Source organism: Pogoniulus pusillus, chromosome 21, assembly GCF_015220805.1.
Source record: "Pogoniulus pusillus isolate bPogPus1 chromosome 21, bPogPus1.pri, whole genome shotgun sequence".
In the NCBI taxonomy this organism is placed as follows: Eukaryota; Metazoa; Chordata; class Aves; order Piciformes; family Lybiidae; genus Pogoniulus; species Pogoniulus pusillus.
In genome coordinates this window covers 10,086,890-10,110,456 of record NC_087284.1, presented here as the reverse complement: position 1 = coordinate 10,110,456, position 23,567 = coordinate 10,086,890, and the positions used below count along the sequence as shown (strand labels likewise).

General features: G+C 42.1%; 2 protein-coding genes across 18 annotated transcripts in view; both read left to right on the top strand.

Moving 5' to 3' along the window:
• The window catches only part of LOC135184794 (uncharacterized), a 616,367-nt gene that overhangs the window by 467,579 nt on the left and 125,221 nt on the right, over window positions 1-23,567 (top strand). The gene's annotated exons all lie outside the window — the stretch shown is intronic.
• Window positions 1-23,567, top strand: part of LOC135184796 (UPF0500 protein C1orf216 homolog) — a 62,313-nt gene that overhangs the window by 12,227 nt on the left and 26,519 nt on the right. Inside the window, exon 3 of one of the 3 annotated variants that reach the window (XR_010306180.1) lies at window positions 2,966-3,074. The exons of 1 other annotated variant lie outside the window; for it this stretch is intronic. Coding sequence is in view for 1 of the 2 variants with exons in the window: in XM_064160885.1 (XP_064016955.1) it covers window positions 10,078-10,872 (795 nt within the window). In the remaining variant the exon portion in view is untranslated. Of the gene's footprint in view, window positions 1-2,965; window positions 3,075-10,053; window positions 11,335-23,567 lie in introns of those variants that run through there. One more of the 3 variants, XM_064160885.1, reaches the window with a different exon arrangement.

Here is a 23,567-nt window from a genome sequence, read left to right as displayed (position 1 = left end):
GCAGGTAATAAATTGGACTTTGAAAACACTCAGCAAAAAGCCTCTGGATGTAGAAATTAAACTGCAAGTGGAAGGAATTGTCTGTACTGACCATTCAAAGCAGGCTGCTAAAATCCAGGTGGTTGAGTAATGCCTATATTGTAATGTGAAAAAATCCTTTGGTTCACCTACTCTCTCTTCCCATTTAGGCTCATTACCTGTTATACCTGAGATTTAGATCAATTACACCACATACTGCTGAGATCATGGGTTTTTGCTGGCAGACAGGCTTGTATCTGACTTATTCTCACCCATCTCATCCATCGTTTCCCGTTAACAGCTTCTAAGGCATTAGAGAGCGAGCAAACCTGGCTGCTTTCTCAGCCCCAAGTGAGCTTGGGCAAAGTTTTTTTTCCCACTCTGTGTTTGTGTGGACAACAGATGTAGACACTGAGTAAAGCTGGATTGCTTTGGGTGCTATGAAAAGATTGATGTAGGTGACACCACACTGGGCCACATGGCAAGGAATATGGAATGAGGAAAGTAGAACTTCTGAGAAGGCATTTAGAGAGTCTCTACATTCCTGTGTACTCATCTATAGACTTAAGCTCCTCTTAAGATTCATAGGAACAGCTGGGCTCAAACAGAACAAATGCATCCATTGTTTGTTTATTTTAGTCACTTGATCTGAAACTATTTCTTAATAAACATTTTTATATCATGTGAAATTTTCTTAATTTTTCACTTACCATTCTGGTTTGACAGCAAAGACAGAAAATGCACTTCCTTTTTAAAAGCATTTTAAGTTGTTACTTCTTGTGCTAGTTTAAGCCTAGCTGGGATATTTTGGTGAGAAGACTTAGATTATCGGCTGTGAAAAGGAAACAGTGGTGATGTCTACTTCACGCATAGGCTCGCTGAGAAGTATAAGAACAAGAACATAAACATAGATAACAGAGTTTGCTCTCTGGCTTTTAGGGCTGCACTTCTCTCTCTAGCCTGACTAATCCTTCTCCTTCCTAACCCCCCTGGCCAACCCTCCAAACTCACCTTGAATGTAAGGCAAAGTCTGGGGTAAGGTAGAGGGGTGGGAAGAAGATGGAAGGGTGTTTGAGAGCCTCTCCTGGGGACTCTGGTTTCTGTATTACTTTTTAAAACTTGTATATTTCTGTATATAGATTGTAAATGTCTGCTAAGCTATAAGTACAAAGCTTCATTCAAATTCCAGCTCGGCTGAGTCTAGTCTGGGTGATTTTCTTAAGTCTGGGGAAGGGGGTGGGGAGTAACACCCAAACCATCACACTTCTTTAAACAAAATGTATTTGGCTTCTGGAAAGCTCTGAGTTAATTTTCAGTTTTGGTGAAACACCAAAGAATTACTTGTCTTCCCATTTGTGAATTAGTCCCACTTCCTAATCCTTTCCTCCCATGGGTGTTACTTTCGATTGGCTTCTTTTCCCATCTCTCATGGTGCTGTTTATTATTTTAACAGCTTAAAGTTTTCTTCATTCCTAAACATTGGTGTGTCAGTTATGATTGAATGTCAAAATGAGAGCAGACATAAGCATCAATTATCAGAAATTACACAGTGTATTTACATATTTCTGAGCAGAAAGGATTTTTCTCTCGATTCATTCTGGATGTGAACTGTAACTGGACATGTGAGTTGTCTACGTATCCATTTTCACATCTGATATCTAACAGCTAGGTTGGGTAATCCAGCATTTACCTGCCAGGCATAGAATTCTTTCAGCATATGAGCAATGCTGTTAAATCTTTTAATACTGGTGGTTATTCAAATGTATTTCAAACAACATCTTTTCTGCTGGAAGAGTTTTTTTTTCAGTCTCTTCTCCATAGGAAGGCTGCAGTAACATCTTAGGTTTACATAGTTTGCCTACTTTAAATTCTTTTGCATTATTTTTACTCTCTCTCCAGTATTTTATTTCTTGCTGAACAAAATGTTAGCATCTTGCAGAATTAAGATTAAAAAAATGGAGACAGGAGCTATTTCACCCTGAAGTAGGTTGCTTTTAATTTTGCTACCACAAAACACAATCTTTCATTACTTATGGGGAAAGAAATCAACAAATACTTTAGATTTGAGGATTTTTTTTTCCGCTTTGCTCTTAAGGGAAGCTGTTTTTTGGAAGCCTTCACTTTTTCCAGTGTATAATCAGATTTTTATTCTCTATATAATTGTAATGAATTATAGACAAGTGTATTCTCTCCATTTGAAGAAGAAACATTAAATGAGGTAAATTGCAGTTCTCAGGATTCATGGAGGTTTTAAGGTGGCTAGATTCCATTTGCTTCCCCAGCTAGTATGTAGAGCATATGCTGCAGGCTCCTTGCTTGAGAAAAGAAACAACACTTGCACAACTGTAAAGCATTCAAGATGAGGTTGGATGGGTCTTTGAGGAAACTGATTTAGCTGAAGCTCTTCACTCCAGGAAGGTTGGACTCGATGAACTTTAAATGTCTCTTCCACATCATTCTATAATTCTATGTTTTGTAGTACTCTCTAGAAAAGCAAATAGTTTGCTCCATGTTGAAATGTGCTTATTTGACTATTATACATAGACCTGCCTAGATGGGAGAAAATCAAACAAAAGCCCAGCTACATGTGCCCGTGGGTTGAAGAGCTCCATCTTGGCTTTTGCAACAATCCTAACTGTCTATTACACAAGCTGAAGTAGGTCACTGAGTTCACAACAAGCCTTCAGAAAGTTGTCTGTGGCTGTTTCAGCATATAAACACATCTCCATGGATTGGATGGTCTTTGACACAGTCCTCCCCAGTATCCTACTTTCCAAGCTGGAAGATATGGATTTGATGAGTGGACTGTTCAGTGGATAAGGAATTGGCTGGATGGTTGGATCCAGGGGGTGGTGTTCAGTGGCTTGAAGTCTGGATGGAGAGTAGTGGGAAGTGGTGTCCCTCGGGGGTCCAAACAGTGACCTGTGCTGTTTAATGTTTTTATTAGTGATATAGACAGTGGGACTGAGCAAGCTTGTGGATAACACCAGAGTGGTGGTGTTGATATGCCAGAGGGGTGTGATGTCATCCAGAAGGTCCTGGACAAGCTGGAGATGTTCCAGGTGAACCTTAGGAGGTTTGACAAGAGCAAGTGTGGGGTTTTGTACCTGAGCTGGAACAATCTTCACTATCAATGCATCCTAGGGGATTAGCTGATAGTAAGCAGCCCTGTGTAAAAAAAAACTTAGTGGTGCTGGTGGACAAGAAGCTGGACATGAGCAGACAGTATATTCTTGCAGCCCAGAAGGCAAATCACATCCTGGGCTGCATCAAAAGATGTGTTGCCAGCAGATCCAGAGATGATTCTGCTATTTTACTCTGCTCTAGTGAGACCTTGCCTGGAGTACTGTGTCCAGATATGGAGCCCTTAGTGTATGAAAGTCATGGATCTGATGGAGCAGGTCCAAAAGAGGGCCACAAAAATGATCAGAGAGCACATCTACTGCAAAGATAGACTGAGGGAGCTGGGGTTGTTCAGCCTGGAGAATAGAAGGCTCTGGGGAGACCTAATAGCATCCTTCCAGTACCTGAAGGAGGTCTACAAGAAGAATGGAGAGAGACTGATTACTAAGACCTATGGTTATAGGATGAGAGACAGTGGCTTCACACTAGAGAAGAGCAGATTTAGATTGGATGTTAGGAATAGATTCTGCACCATGAGGGTAGTGGAACACTGGAACAGGTTGCCCAGGAAGATGATTGAGGCCCCATCCCTGGAAATATTCAAAGTGAAGCTTGGCAGGGCTCTGGGCAACTGATCTAGTTGAGGATGCCCCTGCTGACTGCAGGGGGGATTGGGTAGGTGGTGTTTGGAGGTCCCTTCCAACCCAGACCGTTCTGTGATTTATCAGGTTGTTGCCAATGAGTTTCTGAGGCAACGAAGTCTAAGAATGTGGACTTCAACTGGCTTAGGCAATGAGGCCATGAGTCTTTTACTTGGTGAATGGTGAATGAAATCATAAGCAAATGCTTTCCACAGAGATGGTGAGCAGACCAGCTGCTGCCTTGAGGAAAAAATCGAAAGAATTCACTTTTAAAATATTTTTATAATGTCATATTAATTTTTCATTTTGTGTAAGACCAAACAGGGTTAGGAATGGAGTTGCTGAAATATTGCAAGTGAGAGCTGTCATCAAGCCCTTCCTAGTGTTTGGGTCACTTTGGCACCTGCAGTCTTGAGATTTCAAAGCTTGCAAACTCAACTTAGTCTGAATGCAGTTTAAGCTGCTCCTTCAGAGATTTGCACCTCTGACAGGCAGCTCTGTTGAGACTGGCAGCAAGCCTGCTAATTTTTGGCAGTCATGGCAGGTTGTTTCAATGTTTCTTTACTCCTAACATAAAGATGGTCTACTGGGATCCCTGGATTTTCATGTCTGAAGCTATTGAACCTTTCCCCACTGATAAAATCATATATCCACTCTGTTTTTCCTTAAAAGCTTCCAGTTTATGCGCAGACGTGATTGTGCTGCGGCAGTGTACAAATCCCAAACTTCCTTCTCTCTGAAAGCCATTGAGATGCCCTCTGGTGAGCAGCAGAACAACACAAAGGAATGGAATGAAGTGGTGTCAGGGGAAATGCAGAGTGGGCATGAGAGAAATGTTCTTCAATGAGAGAGGCTCCCCAGTGAAGTGGTCAAGCACCAAGCCTGTCAGATTTCAAGGAGCATCTGGATGGTGCTCCTAGTAGTATGGTTTCATTTTAGTCCTGTGAGGAGCAGAGAGTTGGAGCTTATGATCCTTATGGCTCCCTTCCACTTGATCATAGATTATTTGGTGTATTCTGTTGTGCCACTGAAATATCTAGGGCATTTCTTGATGAACATAGAACACAGAATCACAGAACATCAGAGGTTGGAGGTACCTCCAGAGGTCATCAAGGCCAACCTCCGTGACAAAGTAGGATCACCTAGGGTAGTCTACACAGGAATGCATCCAGGTGGGTTTTGAAAGTCTCCAGAAAAGGAGACTCCATAACCTGTCTGTTACACTTCTCCATCATCCTCATTGTAAAGAAGTTTCTCCTCAGGTTGAGGTGAAACTTTCTGTGTTCCAGTCTGCACCTATTGCACACCACAGAGAAGAGATTATCCCCATCCACTTGGCATGATTTAGTTAATTATTAGGGTTAGGTGATAGGTTGGACTCAATGATCCTAGAGATCTTTTCAAACCTGGTTAACTCTGTGATTCTGTGATCTCCACTCTTCAGATATTTGTACACATTGATCAGATCGCCTCACAGACTTCTCTTCTCAGCTCTGGGCTCCATTTCTTATTTCTATGGTGTAAAAGACTTGCAGAAATGCCTAGGTGTGGATGAGCATGAGAGCAGAATGATAGCAATCCCTGTCTGGCAAGCATCCTTGGGGTACCATTACCATCCAGTGTAATGCAGAGCAGCCTGTAATAACTCGTATCTGTTTGGGGGATGAAGGCAGAAGAAAGGAAAAATATAACTTTCTTCTACAGCTTACTGCCCTGTAAAAGGATTTTAAAGAATCTTTAGGGGAAAATTTAGGACTCAGATACACACATGTGGATCTCATTGATTTCATAGGAGGCCATGCGAGTGTGTACATTAACAGATAGAATATGGCTTTTGATCTTCAAGAGCAATTAATATAAAATATGGAATAACACTACTGTGTAACAGGATATGTTTTATTACTTTGTTAGAAGTAGTCCCCAAACTCAAATACAGAACAACATAGCTTCCCAGACCACAGACTTATAGTCTATCTTTGCCAGTGTTTATCACCTTCTGACGCTGTTTGTAAATGTATTTGGCTGCTGTGTTTGAACTTCAGTAAAACATTTGTATTAGGTAAAAAAACAGAACACCAAGCACCTTCTTGTCCTCACATCTGTCCATGCTTGAGAATGGTAGTTTAATTGGAAAAGAGAAATACTTGTCATGACTATCTGCAGGGTCCCTCCCCATGACCATTTCTTTCCTGCTACCATGTGAGAGGTGACTGCGACAGTAAGCCTTCATTCCGTAAGCCTGCAATGGCAGAGCCTTTCAGCATATGCTCACAGATATGAGCCTATAGGCTGTCAAATATTTCATGCAACTAATATATGGAGGTGTATGATGGATTAAAAACCTCTTCTGGCATAGACCTCACAGGGATGTGCAAGACTGACAGCTTGAAGGTGGCTCCCTGGGGTTTACACCTTGAAACTGCTGCAGTCACGTCTACTTGTGAGTGCCTGGTAATAAAATGCAATGGGCCTCAGCTGGAGATGCCTTTGCTTTCATTTAACCTACTTGAAATTCTCAGTGTGTTTGGACTGAAAGATGTATTCCCTATGAAATCTGAAGCAGCTTCTGCCTGGAAAGATTCCCACATATAGAGGAACAAGCCCAGGACTGAGCAGAGGCATTGAACAGACATCCTGCAACAGGTTCTCAGTGCAAGGAGCAAGCTCTTCTCAAAGTGAGAAGAGAAATGGTGCAACGTGCCTCTCAGAAGAAATGAATGGAAAGTCTTCTCAGATCTCCTTGTTGAACCATAACTGAAAAGAAGTTAAGCTGTAGGAGTTGCTTTGTCAAGGTAACAGAATTAAGGGAAAAGAAAGACTGCTGTATCATCTCAGAACAAGAATTTGCACGTTTCCATGTGGAATGAGCTGTGATCTCGCTCCATGTTCCCCTATTACAAAAGAGGCCTTTCTCCCTGAAGGTTTCCATGTCTCTTCTAACATAAGACAGATTTCATTCCAGCTTTCCTACTTGAGCATCTCAATTTTTCTGGCTGAAGTTTTCAATATCTAAAATCAAAGGATGGTTTGGGTTGGAAGGAACCTATAAAGGTCATCTAGTCAAACTTCCCTGCGGTGAGCAGGGACATCTTCAGCTATATCAAGTTGCTTGGCTCCCCACCCAACCTGACCTGAAATGTTTCCAGATATGGGGCATTTATCACATGGTATTTCACCTTCAGGTAGAAAATGAATCAAGAAAATTTCCATCTGATACTTCAGGTGAGGTTTTAGGTAGTTGTGAGCAATGGAAGGGAGGACAATAACAGAAACATACATGTAACTATTTCTGATAGAAAACTATTGATGTGCCCAGAGATCATGTACTGTCTAGCACCCATCTGTTGTCCTCTTTGTAGTGCGATCAGTGCTTTAGAGTGGAGAGCAGACAAAACTAAGAGGCTCTCTATATAATGCTATATTACAAGGAACCTGTTCAGTGTGTAATACAGTAAAGTCCCTGTTTCCTCAATTCCATATTCTTCAATTACCATAACTTGAGATTCAGAAAAATGAGAATCACCAGGATATCAACTTGCAGAGTTTATTAACTCTCTGGATACAAATCTCTACATAGGATTACTTCTATAATCTGCAGCATGATCTGGCACACAAACACAGCAGCTTTGGTTTATTTTACTAATTCAGTGCACAATATCTTTAGTCTCAAAAAAACTGAGTTAGAACTCAGGGCACAACTCTAACTTTATGTTGAGTGGACTTCACATGTTCACAGTTGGAATTATACTCTAACAGATTAATCAGAAAGAAAGATAGTCAGTAGAGAGGAAAACTAAGAAATTATTATCTGTGTTGCAGTGCTTGTGGAAGCAGAGATAGGATCCACCTTCATTCTTTTCCAGCTCCAGAAAGATGCTAGATAGTATTTTGGATTGGTTCTTCTATTTATATTAGCAGAATGGAGTAAAGTCTTGGGGCAACTGAAACCTCATGTTACATTAATTTGAAGCGGATGCAGATAGATGATTAATCATTTCTCATGCTGCAAGCAAGAGATGATGTAGAAGGCAGCTTTTCTGAACATAAAAGGTGTTGATAAAGTTTATTGTTCTGTGACATGCCTTAGTTAGATGTCAAGCTGCTCCTTTCAGATTAGGTCAGCATAATTAAATATAGGTGTACATTAAACACTTGAACCTACAGCTTCTGCCTGCCTTTATGCTAAACATTTGGTTCTCAGTGTCACAGAATTGAAGTGGTTCGGAAGGACCTCTAGAGGTCACCGAGTCCAACTCCTCTGCTAAAGCAGAGTCATTCAGAGCAGGCTGCACAGGATTCTATCTAGGCAAATTTGGAATCTCTCCAGAGAAGGGGACTCCACAACCTCTCTGGACACTCCAATCTGAGTTCTCAGTCACACTCAAAGTAAGGAAAATGTCTTTGTACTTAACTGGAATTGACAGTGTTCCAGTTTATGCCCTTTACCCCTTCTACTACCATTGGGCATTGCTGAAAAGGGACTGATCCCATTCTCTCCATGTGCATCCTTTAAATATTGATAATCACTAGTAAGGTCCCCTCTCAGTTTTCTCTTCTCCAGATTAAACAGCCCCAGATCTCTCAGCCTTTCTTTTCCAGAGAGATGCTCCGGTCCTCTCGCCATCTTTATAACCCTCCATTCCACTCTCTCAAGTAGCTTCCTGTCTTTCTTGAACTTGGGAGCCCAAAACTGGGCATGATACTCCAGTTGTGGCCTCAATGGGGCAAAGCACAGGGGGAGAAGAACTCTTAGTGTACCACAGTACACTCTTAGTATGCCACAGTTGGTACTGAATGCTTGTTTCATTTTTGGGTTTATATTGTTCACGCAGCCAAAGTTTAATGATGTTTTTTGGGTTTTTCCTTCTTTGTGTATACTGGAGTCCAGAATGCTTCACCTTCTTTTTGAAGTTGTGTTATCTCTCTGCTGATTGGCACACATAGGAAGAGCCACAGATACTGTCCCCCTGCAGAAGGGGTGAGTTGAGAACATATTCCTTATGTAGCAAGACTGAGGTAGCTGGGGCTCTTTAGCTTGGAGGAGACTGAGGGATAACCCCATTAATGTTTATAAATTTGTAAAAGGTGAGTGTCAAGAGGATGGAGCCAGGCTCTTCTCAGTGATACTCAATGATAGGACAGGGGGCAATGGGTGGAAGCTGAGGCACAGGAAGTTCCATGGAAACATGAGGAGGAATTTTTTCCCTGTGGGTTGACAGATCACTGGAATAGGCTGCTCAGGGGTATTGTGGAGTCTCCCTCTCTGGAGATATTCAAGACCTGCCTGAATGAGTTTCCATGTGATCTGGTACAGGTGATCCTGCTCTGGCAAGGGGGCCGGAGTAGATGATCTTTTGAGGTCCTTTCCAGCCCCTAACCTTCTGCGCTTCTGTGTGTGTGTTTTTTGAGAAGGGAAATGATGCGGCATCCAGCCCTGGTTTTCATTTTGGTGAGGACATAAAAGCTGGATGCCAGGAAAGAATATCCACTGAGAAGGGAAAAAAAACAGCCCTGCGCTCTTCTGTGATTGGGACTGAGTGTGTTGTTGCTGGGTGGAACAGCATAATGCTGTTGCTGCTCCTGCTCTGGCACGGTGATGTTACTGTTCCAGATTGTGCTGACTCACATTCAAGACAACACGATACACAGACACAAAGCACTCTAACTCCTTTCTTTTCCCCCTGTAACCTCGGTAAGTGTTCAGTTTCTTTTTCCTGTCTAGCATGGTGCTAATGTAGCCTTACCATTAGAGCTAGTAGGAGGGAGAAAGGTAACCTTGTAAACAAACCAGTAGCAGGCAGATTAATCTTGGGGAGGGCATTTAATTGCAACCTGCTGTTTGCAGTACATCCGCCGTCCTTTAAAGCTGATCAGTCCTGATAACTTGCCCATCTTTCCAAACTACACTTGTTAGAGCTGTGTTCTTCAATGGGAGAAGTGCTTGCAATGCCCATTTACAACTGTGTTCTGTTTAATTAGTCTGCACAGCCAGTGCTGCAGGGATAGATCACTTGCCTTTAAAGATTTGAGAATGTTAATAGTACAGTAGATCATTTTAATTATTATTGGATTAATGTTGTGTCTGGAAGAACATCTAATGCAAATCACAAGAAATGGCCTGAAGTGACCCAAGGGTTGTGCTTTATTAGAAAAGTAGTAAGTCCATTGCTTAAATATAAAGAGAGGTTCTTTCTTCAAATGTCACTCTGCGTTGGGCTTCCCTCTGTGTGCATGTGGAAATGAAATCATCTTGCTTCCACTTTGTCCACAGAAGCTTCTGTAGCTCATGCAATAAATGGCTGAGACAGTAGATACAATAACAAGAGACGAAGAAGTGATACAAAGTAACAGTGACAATGAAGAACCATTCTCAAATCAGGATGTTGTAATGGCATCTCCTGGTTGTTCTGCCAGTCCCTCATTAACCGTCCTTAATGAAGATAAGGGAAATTCAGCAATGCCAGAAAGACTGTCCAGCCTCTCCAGCAAGGCTTTGGCCCAGGCAAAACTCTTGACTGGCCCAGAGATGGCTAGCGGTGGCCAGGTACAGAGGATAACTTCTGGGTTGATTGAATATCATCAGACAGCTGTAAATGCATCATTAAGTTCCTCATCCTGCCTAGTGGCAGCCAGTAACCTACAACCTTTGGACTTTGCTTTCTCATGCTCCACAAGCCTCTCTTATGATGTTGATGGGAGTTTGGAGGTGTTGCAGGTCCCAAGGGTGCCTGGTGACGCTCTGCAAGATGCCACTTCCCTGCCTGGGATGGACCTTGGGCCTTCCCACATGCAGGAGGTAAGCAGTGGTGCCAAAGATAATACAGCCCCCTGTAGCCTGGGCCATATGATGTGGATGAAGACTACAAAAATAATGGAAACCTTAGAAAATAAGAAAAAGGAGGAAAAAGAGAAGTACCGGCTCCAGCTGGCCATGTACCGACGGCTCCTTCTCTTGCGCTCCATCAGGAGCTTGCATAAGCAGCTGGAGCAGCAGCAGGCCAGGTTGCAGGAATGCTATGGTATGGTAATAAATACCAAGAAAGAAGTGCTGAAACACGTTCACTCAACCTCGCCCTCACCTTCACCATAATCATGTTGCTGCATGCAGAACTGAGCTTTGTAATGCCACCAGACCCATCACTAAGCTCGCGTGCCGTAGGGCTGGTGTCCTCAGACCCAAGATTACATGCCTACGTGTGCCAAGAGCAGAGAGGAAACAGCAGGAGAATGAAGAAAAAAAAATATTAAAAAAGGAGGAAGAAATAAAGTGTTGGCTCCTAAATTTGTCTAGAGGAAACTGGAGCAAGATTGTACCCGTGCAAGAAGCCACCTCATGCGGGAGCTGAAATAAGGATTTGTGGCACATAGGCTTGTAAAAAGAAAACAATCCACAACTGGGAACCAAGTAAAGGTGATCAGATGCAATGATTGTTGCCTGCTGAACATGTGACATGGCAAATGTCCTTTCAACTTTTCAGTACTAAGAGAACTTGAGCAGAATTAGGGTTTGCCTGTGATATCTGTGTCTAGAAAGGTCAGTGTGCTTGAAATGCTAAAGCTCAGGCTTGATTCTATTTATGTAGCTGCCTGTTCTTCACAAAACTGCTAAGACCATTGTAAGTTTGTGACTTTTACCATCCTATAAAATAGATTCATAGAGTCATAGAATTGTCAGGGTTGGAAGAGACCTCAAGGATCATCTAGTTGCAAATCCCCTGCCATGGGCAGGGACACTTTCCACTAGATCAGGTTGCTCAGAGGCACATTCAGTGTGGCCTTAAGAACTTCCACAGATGGGGCTTCCGCCACCTCCTTGGGCAACTTGCTCCACTGTCTCACCACCTTTATGGTGAAGAACTTCTTCCTAGCATCTGATCTAAGTCTAACCTCATTATTCTGAAATCATTCCCCTAGTCCTATCACTACCCAACATCCTAAAAATTTCCTCACCAGCTTTCTCTTCAGATACTGGAAAGCCACAATAAGGTCTCCTCAGGGCCTTCTCTTCTCCAAATTGAACAACCTTTCTCTGTAGGAGAGGAGCTCCAGCCCTCTGATCATCCTTGTGGCCCTTCTCTGGACACATTCCAGCACATCCATATCTTTCTTGTCATAGAGGTTCCAAACATAGGTGGTGCGTATAGAAAGACTGTGTGTGCATTCACACGGGCATCCTTGTATATAAGAGGTTGGGAAAGTCTGCTGTTGCTTTTTCTGTAGCAGGAACAAGAATAATCTCTGCTGCCTGTGAGGAGTTTTGTTGATTAGATTCACATATGCACATCTGTGAGCAAAGTATTGAAGTCATTCAACAATCGAAGTGCAGAACAACATTGTCATTATTCCAACTTTGTATTTCAGTGCACCCAGAATTATGGAAGCCCCCTGGGTACACACAGCCTTAGATAGGTTCATTCATCACCTTGGGCCCTGGTATAGCTCTGATGCAGCATGAGCTATAACTCTGAATGCAGAATTACCATAGAAATATCCTTGGCATCAAGGAGGTATTTGAAGAAACATCTTCTGCCTCTTTTTGGGGGCTTGGGTTGCTAGAGCCCTTTCAAGGGATGCAGGAGAGAGCTGGGGATTGCATGTGACTGGAAAATGTTAATCCTGAGCTCAGATCACATACATCTCTCTACTAAGCCTTCAGGAAGCTACTTTCTATCAGTAATGCAGGTTTCCCAAAGAATACTTAAATAGTAACCTCACTGCAAAGGTAAGCTGCTGTGTCTTAATATGCTCCTAAGAAGGAAGGCTGATCATGGCCAACACAGCTGTGCAAAGATGTGATTTTTTTTTTTTTCCTCTTAATTTTTGGTACTTCATGGGTGCTAGGTTGGACTGGATGATCCTGGAGATCTTTTCCAACCTGGTAGATTCTATGATTCTAGAAAAGCCTTTTTGTCATTAGTTAAAAGTGAAAGTTAAGTGTTCTCTCGAACCAAACTCAAGCAAAGCATTATTTTCTTTTCTCGTGTTGAAATGGGCAAAAACATCTCAACAATATTATTGGCTTTTAAAAATCAAAAATCATTTTTTTCCCATTTGGAAGACCTCAAAAGGTATAGTTTAATTTTGGCCAACGTTTTTGTTTGTTTGAAAAAGAATTCTCTTCTAAATGAGATTCAGCTTGGCTAATAATATGACTTCATTGTATTTATTGGAACAAAATCTATGCAAAAAAAAAATGTTTCACAAACCTGATGAAGCTATTTTGTCTAGGTAGCTGTTGAAGCAGTTTTATAGAATCAGTCAGGGTTGGAAGGGACCACAAGGATCATCTAGTTCCAACACCCCTGCCATGGGCAGGGACACCCTACCCTAGATCAGGCTGGCCAGAGCCCTCATCCATCCTGGCTTTAAACACCTCCAAGGATGGGGCCTCAATCACCTCCCTGGGCAACCCATTCCAAAGTCTCACCACTCATGCTGAAGAACTTCCTCCTCACATCCAGCCTGAACCTACCCATCTCCAGCTTCACTCCATTCCCCCTAGTCCTGTCACTCCCTGATATCCTGAAAAGTCCCTCCCCAGCTTTTTTGTAGGCCCCAGTCAGATACTGAAAGGCCACAATAAGGTCACCTCAGAGCCTCCTCTTCTCCAACTCTTTCAGTCTGACCTCATAGCAGACATGTTTCAGCCCTCTGATCAATCCAGTGTCCCTTCTCTGGACACACTCCAGCACATCCACATCCCTCTTGCAATGGGACATCCAGAACTGGATACAATACTCCAGGTGGAGTCTCAGCAGAGGAGAATAGAGGGGGAGAATCTCCTCCCTCGACCTGCTGGCCACACTTCTGATGTAGCCCAGAATCTGGTTGGCCCTCGGGGCTGCAAGTGCACATTGCTGGCTCATGATGAGCTTCTCATCCACCAGCACCCCCGAGTCCCTCTCCTCAGGGCTGCTCTCCAGCCAGTCACTGTACAGCCTGTGTTTGTGCTTGGGATTGCAGTTTTGTCCTGGATCTGTTGCAAGAAGTATAATGCCCTGCATTACCACCTGGAGCTACCTATTGTGTCATATTTGCATTTAAGGGAGACTAGAATAACATAAAAATATACTTCTCATAATACACAGTGCAGCAGTAGTTGAGCTGTCAACTGTCCAAACTCTAAGTGCTTTGTGGTGGAAGCTTTGGTTTCCATACCACCTTTCCTAAAATTTCCTCTGTTCCCTAGCAGGAGTCAACAGACAATTCAGCACTATGAATATTAAATACCGAAGCTTTGTGCATCAGTGATGATGTCTGATAGGGAGCAAGAAAATGCAGCCAAGACTTGTTCTCTGTGCACACTCTTTCTGTGTTGCATGCATATGGAAGGACACATGTTGAAGAAACATTACTTGAGGAAATCATATCAGTCTTTGCAACAATTACAGAATCGCAGAATTAACCAGGTTGGAAAAGACCTTTGAGATCATAAAGACCAACCTATCACCCAGTACCATCTAATCAACTAAACCATGGCACTAAGAGCCTCATTCAGTCTGTTTTTAAACACTTCCAGGGATGGCAATTCCATCACCTCCCTGAGCAGCCCATTCCAATACCAATCACTCTTTCTGTGAAGAACTTCTTCCTAACATCCAGCCTAAACCTGCCCTGGTGCAGCTTGAAACTATGTCCTCTTGTTCTGTCACTGGTTGCCTGTGAGAAGAGACCAACACCCACCTGGCTTTAATCTCCTTTCAGGTAGTTGTAAAGAGCAATGGGGTCTCCACCAAGTCTCTAATAGGCAAACCAATTAATAACTACACGATTTATTAAAAGCTTGGAAAAGGTGGCTTCACTGCTGTGTGTTGTTTTTTGTCTTGCATGCTTTCATATGTTTTAGCAGTTGAAGGCCAGTGGGAGAGTGCCAGAATGCCATGAGTAATCCACAGAGGGAGTAATCAGGCATACCTGAGAAAGCAGCCCTCTGAGGTTTAATAAAGATGTGTCTTCTGAAATTGTTTCAATCTCCTCATGTGGTTAAGAGATTTGAGAGCTTGGATTAGGTTCAAGTAATTTTTTTTAATTTCAAGTCAAATGACAGTGGTTTAGTGCTAGTGAGAGGTGCAAGCTGGAATTACTGCAGTGTCCTATGTGTGCATAAGAACTTGGAGATCTCGAGTAACGATGACAAAATAAGTAGTTTTGGCATGGTCTTTCTCCCCATTATTTTCCTACCTACCAGAGCCTGTCAAATTAATGATCTCCAGGAGAAACCTCCTCTGTGACCTGACAGATTATATAACTACTTCTGCAGCAAAGGTTGATGTTACATCACAGAATCACGTAAGGTTAGCTGCTGGGACAGATTCTGGGGATCTAGTCCATCATCCTTGCTAAAACAGGGTCACCCAGAGTAGGTTTTCCAAGCAGGCTTTGAACCCTTCAAGAGAGGGAGACACCACCACATCTCTGAGCATCCTGTTCCAGTACTCCAGCATCCTTACAGGAAATAAAGATTTTTTTTCTTGTTCATGTGGAACCTCCATTGTTCTGGTTTGTGCTTGATGCTCCTTGTCCTGTTCTGGGCACCACTGAAAATGTTTAGCCTCATCGGCTTTCATAGAATCATAGGATTGTCAGGGGCTGGAAGGGACCTCAAGGTCTTCCTAATATCCAATCTGAATCTACCCGCTTCTAGTTTTGCTTCATTCCTCCTAGTCCTATTACTACCTGATACCCTGAAAAGTCCCTTCCCAGATTTCCTGTAGGCCCTCTTCAGATATTGGAAAGGCACAATAAGGCCTCCTTGGAGCCTTCTCTTCTGCAGACTGAACATCCCCAACTCTTTCAATCAATCTTCATTGGAGAGGAACTTCAGCCCTCTGATCATCCTCGTAGCCCTTTTCTGGGCATGTTTCATCATGTCCATATCTTTCCTGCAATAGGGGCTCTAGAATTGGATGCAGTATTCCAAGTGGGGTCTCGCCAGAGAGGAGTAGAGGGGGAGAATCACCTCCCTCGACCTGCTGGGCACACTTCACCCCAGCCTTGTAGATACTGATAAATGTCAAGAAGATCCCCTCTCAGCCTTCACCAGGTTTCTCAGCCTGTCCTTGTTCAGGTGCTCCTCACCTAATTGCCTAGTCAGCCTGAAATGACAGAAGATAATCACAGGTTTATCATGGAAGACTTGGGTGTTTAAAAGGGGTCATCTCCTTCAGACTTATTGCTATCACTTATAGGTAGATTGTGCTTGCCTAGGACCAGATATTTTTGAGATCAGAATGGAGTTATAACCAAGTGACAAAATGCATTACTGGGATGGACTTTGACACAAAAGCTTTTCTTCTCTACCTCCAGCAGTTCAATTAGCTAAACTGTTGTCCTGGAGACTGGTCAGAGCTGTGACTTTTTCTGTTTCTGTTGCTGATGGCTGTGAGTCATCTAGGATAAACAGCTCAGCTTAAAATGTTCATCTATTACCTCATGTGATGGAACCATGTTATGCATAGGCTTTGTTCACATTCTCCTTCCTGATATTTTGTCTATCACATTCCTTAATTAGGAGAGGGAATTAAGGAATTTAATTGATAAAAACAACTCATCATAAATTTTATAGTCAGTATTGCACTCAACTTGTGAGCCATGAGCCACTAAATGTAGAACATCCTGCCTTATCAGAGCTATGAAAATTATGGACTCTGGGTATTTCATAAGCATACACGAGATAGATTTAGCAATGAGGTTGTTTAAATCTCCCCTGGCTCATGAGTGAATTTAGAGAAATCCTTTAGAGTCCTCATTGCAGTTTATTCTAGATTCAGAACACTTATAAAAGTGTTGCAGCACACCTTTATGTCTATGATGGTTGAAAACAGCACAAGTGCATATTTGGGATAGGCTTGAATGGGAGCCTATTCCAAATGCACCAGGCAAGGATTCCTCAGTCTTAAAGCTCAGAGATTCAGAGGTGTGTGGTAGCCAAAAGCCTGGACAGTGGATGGAAAGTGAAACAGGACTACAAGGAAAGATGTTTCAGGGACTGATTTTTAACAGAGAATGGACAATGCTACACCGAACAGGTTCTTTTTGCTCAGTTGAAGATGATCTCTTGCTCCCAAAACCACTCTTTTGGATCATTGGGTTAGATGCGTGTGAGGAGGTATTTGTAGAAGTGCAGGTTGTGGGAGCTGATACACATGTCTGAAGCTGAGTGATAGTAGCTATTGTTGCCAGCATTAGCACATACCACTTAGCCAGACCTGGCTTTTATCTCATCTGAGGCATGTCAAAGTCAAATATCCTTCTCATTTTCAGTGACATTTGAATACAGTCCAGGACATTGAGGTTGTTCACAGTGTTCAAGTCCCTTCTCAGGTTTGCTCTTTTACTTTCTCTCTATATCTTCACACAAATACAAATGTCTTGGAAGGTCTGAATCTTTATCTTCTGGCAAAATATTCAGAAGAGCAAAAAGTTCTTCTTACCAGAAGATTTTACCAGACTTCTTTCTTGCCATGAAAGAAAGGAGAAGGTTGTTTGATCTTAATGAAAACTTGGAAGCAGGGAAAATGGCCCTATGAAAACACTTCTGGAGGCTTTGCTTAAATATCTTGAAAATAACAATACTCCCTACAAGGATAAAACTACAACTGTGAAGAAGTTCCTTAATAGCATTGATCATCATCTTAGACATTTTTAGCCAAGTCTCCAAAATCAACAAAAGCTCTCCCCATCTCTGATGAATCAAGTCTCTAAGTCCACAGCCCAAAGTGACTCCTGTGTGTGTATGAGGAGCAAGGAATTCTTGAGAATCTCAATAAAAGTTACATTTTTCCTTTTGATGGCTGGGGGGGAGGTTAGAAAGGAAAGGCAACATGTGACCATTCATCACAGCTCCAGGCTCATTAGTACCCAGGAACTTTCTATTCTAAACGACAAAAAGTTTCACTGTCGTCAGAGAGAAATTGCTGCTGACCTTAGACCTCTTTTTGGAAAGTAAAATAATGGAGCACAGGAGCAGAGTTTGATATTTGACCGAATTCTACACAATTATCATGCATGTGTATATAATAAAATTAATTCTGTGTCTCTGCATTGTAGCCCGGGGCAAGCGGCGTACAATCAGTTTTGTATGTATAATAGATCACAGAGTTGTTCATGAATAATACAAATGCATTGAGCAGATAGTAGTGAGTGAGGATGTTTGTCTTTGCATGGAATCGAAGTGAACATGTAATATTGTGATAATGTATATTTGATGAATTCAGGTCTGACTTGCTTTTGCCATAGCCTGCTAATTCCCCGACAAGGGTTGCCACAATAATTGAGTTTCCAATAACATTATGATTATTTCCACATGATAATTTAATTGTAGGTATTTTTTTAATATTGTAATAATGTAGATTTGTGATTATTATGCATTTGCATGCAGATTTTCGTGGTGACTCGGAGCACATCCCTACATTTGTAACTTAATTTCTATATTATTGCATATATATTTTGGGATGAACTCATTAATGCAAACTAAAAAAAAAAAAAAGGTCTTTTTAGTCATTTTGCTTTTATTATAAATGGCTGAAAGCTTTGCTCATTTTTTTTTTAGACTGATCTAAACAAGTGAATAAGCATGAGACAACTGTAATTCATGGGTGGATTAATTCAAAATAATAATGTAATTACAAATCATGGCAGATTTGTCTGAGGTAATTGGGATGCAGACTGGTACAAATTTTGCTTTGCTGAGACAAAACTTCTTTAAATAAATCTCCAGGTTTAGCAGAGGCTGCTTTCCATTCTTCCACTTCTTCTACATAAGGTGTTGGCAAAGTAACATTGAAGTGAAATTAGTGAGTCCCTGTACAAGTAGGTAAAACAACAGGGAAGCCTAGCATCTGAACCTCACTAAAGGTCATTTTGGTAAGCATTGTACCCAGTAAAAATAGAAGTTGGTGTATGGTCATAGAATCATGGAATTGATTTGCTTGGAAGATACCCTTATGATTATTAAGGCCAGTCATTAACCCAACATTGCCAGCTCACCACTAAACCACACCCCTCAGCATCCACATCTACATGACATTTAAATTCTTCTAGGGATGGGGGCTTCAGCACTTCCCTGGGCTGCCTGTTCCAGAGCTCCTTTTGGAGCAAAGTTTTTTCCTAATGTCTAACCTAAAACCCCCTGGTAAAACTTGAGACTCTTTTCTCTTGTCCTGTTGCTTGTTACCTGGGAGACAGACTGAGTGTGAGACTATTGGAGCTTTTAATCAGTTAAATTTTCCACCCTGGAAAGAGATGATTCCTTACCTGGCAACCTTCAAATTTCCTTAGAAAACCTCATCTAAAGCTCATTGGTACAAAGGGAGGTAGACCTTTCCCCATAAATAAACTACACTGCTATTAACTGGGGCAGATATTTATGTGATCTTACAAGCATCCTGCTTCAAATAAAGTTCTCTTCCAGGTGTATTCAACATTTAAAGAAGGAGAAATGTTTTTAGGGAAATACTTCTATTTGGAACTGAGACTTTCTAGAGAAGCTGATATAGGCTTTGTGTGCCATCAATTTTTCTGGTCATCTCAAACATTCATAGTTGAAGGAATTTCGCCTCCATTCTTCTTCCCAAAATTCCCAGCTCCTCCAATCCAACAGTTCACAGCAGAGGCAGAGTTCTTGGTCTCTTTCAGGTTATCCCTAGCTGGCAGGTTGGATTTCTATTGCCAGCATGGCACATATATGCCACAGAACCTGGCAGAACAGGCCTGGTCTGAATCTTCAGACATGGAAGTCTAAAGTTAGAGACTGGAGTCTCTAATAATTCTTTAGAGAATATTGATTCTGTTGCTTCTAGTGTGTTTAGGTGCCTGCTACTACCAAATGTACTCTTCTGAACTAACAGCATACAAGGTGCCTCATTCCTCACTCTTTGGACCCAAAAGCTGAATATAAAAATGAAATATTGATTGAGACAGTAAAGAAAGCAGCCACGATTCTGGTGTAGAGGATTGTCTCTCTTTATAATTGTATAAATAAGACAGATTCTGTCACAAAAACTGACCAAAGCCCCTTTGATTCAAGTCCTTTGTAAGTCTAATTTGCAGCTTTGGCAGCTAACTCTACTAGAAGCAGTAGAAGTGCACCCAGCAAAGCTGGAGGTGGGTAGCTTTGGACTGGACATGAGGAGGAAGTTGTTCAGCATGAGAGTCGTGAGATCCTGGAATGAGTTGCCCAGGGAGGTGGTTGAGGCCCCATCCTTGGAGGTGTTTAAGGCTAGGCTGGATGAGGCTCTGGCCAGCCTGATCTAGGGTAGGGTATCTCTGCCCATGGCAGGGTGGTTGGAACTAGATGATCCTTGTGGTCCCTTCCAACTCTGACTGATTCTATGATTCTTATTCTAAATGTGAAAACATGAAAGTGGTTCCTTCAGCAGGAGACTCTCACAAATCTGTACTGACACCTTGCTGAGATCAAGCAATAGCTTAGCACAGGGGTCCTAGGAGATTAGTCCAGATATTTGATTTACAATGGGTCACCAGCACAAAATTAAGGATGACTTTTATGCCGTGGCACTACATCTTAAATGATCTTGTGCACAGCAAGCACCACAGAATATGAAAATGTCAGTAAGTCCTGGATGTGATGTGCAGTTTCTGCTTATTATGGAGATGTCTAAGATTGTTTTGGGATACCAGATGATCATTTTCATTACTGTAAGATCATGCCATCACTTACACACATATAATGAATAGTTGTACACAAAATCAGAAGCAAGCCTGTTGAAGAGCACTGCTATGTGTAACATTCATGAGTATCACATGCTCCTGAGTAGCTTTCTCTGATGAAATTGAGACAATTTGTGTAATCTAGGGGTTGAAGCTGCCCCAACCCCTCAACTTTCATAGCATCACAGGGCTGGGACTTGCAAGGGCTTAGTTCCTTTCCTGCTTTAACCTGATGAGTTTTGGACTTAAGTCACCTATTTTCACAGAGAATGTCAGAAATGTTATAGTATCTAAAACTAGGGGAAGTGATGTGGAGTCTCTCAGCCTCTTTCATTAATGCTGCTTCTTATTCTATTAAGAAAAGCTGAATGTAGTCCAGTAGCAAGGCAAGACTCCATCTAGGTGGCTACTGTGCTCTCTATACATAGTAGTACTTCCACCGGAGAAATTAAGAACAATGCTCTCCCTTCTCTTGAATTTATACACAGAGATGGAAACCTGTGGTTGCCCAGTGGCTAGGATCCTGTCCTGTGGAGGCAACATGGTTCAATTTCATTTGAGAGGAAGATGAGTTTTCATCCTAGTGTCAGTAAAAATGTTTCTCCCAGCTCTTGTGTTGCAAATTCAGTGCATAGTGTCCTTTGCTTTGCTTGCAGTACATGAGAAGGAATTTTTTCATTTCAGGTCACTTGGAAGTCTTTTGATGTTAAAATATTTGTTGTTGCTGCTTTATTTGTTCAGTTAAAGGGGACAAAAATAGGTTTGGGGTTCTTGTGATTGTTTTTGTTTCCATCTGCAGTTGTCTGTGAAGGAGAAGGACCGTGTTGTGACTGTGTAAGGCAGGCTTATGTTCTTGTGCACAGATCAGTATTTGTGAGCCTATTTTTAGGGAAAGCATTCCTCAAAAAACAAATTAAGGAGGTAATCAAAGTTAGGATGTATTTATGTGCTGCCCATGTTCTCTAGTGCTTGAAAACAAGTGATTCATGGCCTCTAGTCGTTGTTCTCGTTGTGAGGAAGGGTTATTTGACATAACCTCAGATGTCCTCCTCATGTCAAATGATCACTGATTATATTGGAAAAGGATGCTTCAGTGACAGCAGGCAGCCCCTGGGTGGAAAGAGGTGTCATTTGTCCCTGAGCAATAATCTGTACAGATGATTGAGACTTGCTGATAGACCTCTATGGAGGTTTTACCTAGTATTCAGGGCTTGGCAGTGTCTGACTCGGTGAAAGATCCTTCAGCACAGAATACTTGAATTTATTACTCTCAGAATTACAGAAATAACCGGGTTGGAAAAGACCTCTGGGATCATGGAGTCCAACCTATCACCTAACCCTTCTAATTAAGTAAACCATGGCTCTAAGTGCCTCAGCCAGTCTCCTTTCAAACACCTCCAGAGATGCCAATTCTGCCATCTCCCCTGGCAGCCCATTCTAATGGGCAATCATTCTTTCCATGAAGAATTTCTTCCTAATGAATTTCTCCCTCATTGTGGAGGGCATAAAGAAAGGCAAACTTTGTCACAGGCTGTGATACCATAGTATCAGGGGGTAATAAGAGATGGCTCTTATGAAGGGCAAGGGGAAAAGAGACTGCTAGAATTTACAAAAATATAATTATTAACTAATTTCTTCATTATTGAAACCTGTAAGAAATCAGTGATGTCTCTCCTGAGACAACAGTGGAGTCACCTCATATGTCCTCGAGGTGCCACATGGTATAAACTGCTCACTTTGAAAGTAGTGCACCGTGATAAGCTTCAGCTCCCAGGGGATGCATTGTGTGTACATTTTGTTATGTGTAATAACACAATGAAAGGGCACTGAAGCTGGAAGGGAATAGCTGCATGTCTAAAAAGAACTTATTTTTCTTTCAGCCAATAAAAGAAAGAGACTTTCAGCAAAGCAGTTAAAATAATGTTGTTTAAATGTAACACATGATTAAAATGCTAGAGAGTATTCACCTGTCAGACAAAGAAATGCAAAACATGAGGTCTTCTGTGGAACATAGGTGTTTCAAATTGGATCATATTCTTGGAAAAGCAATAGAGCTCTTCAAAAAAAAAGCTTTTAAAACAGTTGATAGATATAGATACAAAATGTTAAGGCTGACACAGCAGCATAATGGAAATGGTTATTTGAAACCAGGGGGTGTGAAGAATAAAGCATAAAATACAATCATAGAATCAACCAGGATGAAAGAGATCTCCAAGATCATCCAGTCCACCCTAGCACCCAGCCCTGTACAACCAACTAGACCATGGCACTAAGTGCCTCAGCCAGGCTTTGCTTGAACACTTCCAGGGACGGTGACTCCACCACCTCCCTGGGCAGCCCATTCCAATGCCAGTCACTCTGTCTGCCAACAACTTCCTCCTAACATCCAGCCTATACCTCCCCTAGCACAACTTGAGACTGTGTCTCCTTGTTCCGTTGCTGGTTGCCTGGGAGAAGAGACCAACCTCCACCTGGCTACAGTGTCCCTTCAGGTAGTTGTAGACAGCAATGAGGTCACCCCTGAGCCTCCTCTTCTCCAGGCTAAACACCCCCAGCTCCCTTAGCCTCTCCTCACAGGGCTGTGTTCCAGGCCTCTCACCAACTTTATTGTCCCTGTCTGGACAGGTTCCAGTATCTCAATATCTCTCTTGAATTGAGGGGCCCAGAACTGGACCTAGTACTCAAGGTGTGGCCTGACCAGTGCTGAGTACAGGGGAAGAATCATCCCATTTAGTCTTTCTAGGCAAGGTATCAGATGCTGTGAGATTTAAGACCAAAGGTGGCTGTGAGACACTCTTGGAGTTTTTCAGCAGAGATGATTTTGTAATAAAGCCTTGCATCTAAAAGCACCCCTGGAGATGTCTGCAATACAACAAAAAATACATTGAAATGAAGATAAAAAAAGATAAAAGAAAGTCATGCATCCTTCAACAAAATTCCATGTGCATGTGTCCTAAGATTCTGTGAGCTGAGGTCTGTTTTCCAGTATCACAGAATGTTAAGTGTTGGAAGTAGAAATATTTTCACCCAGAAAAATCTGTGAGTGTTTCTTTTTTTCTTACACAAAAGTAGTTGCCTTCCCTAAAAGCTGACTTAGGATGAAATTTGAGGGTG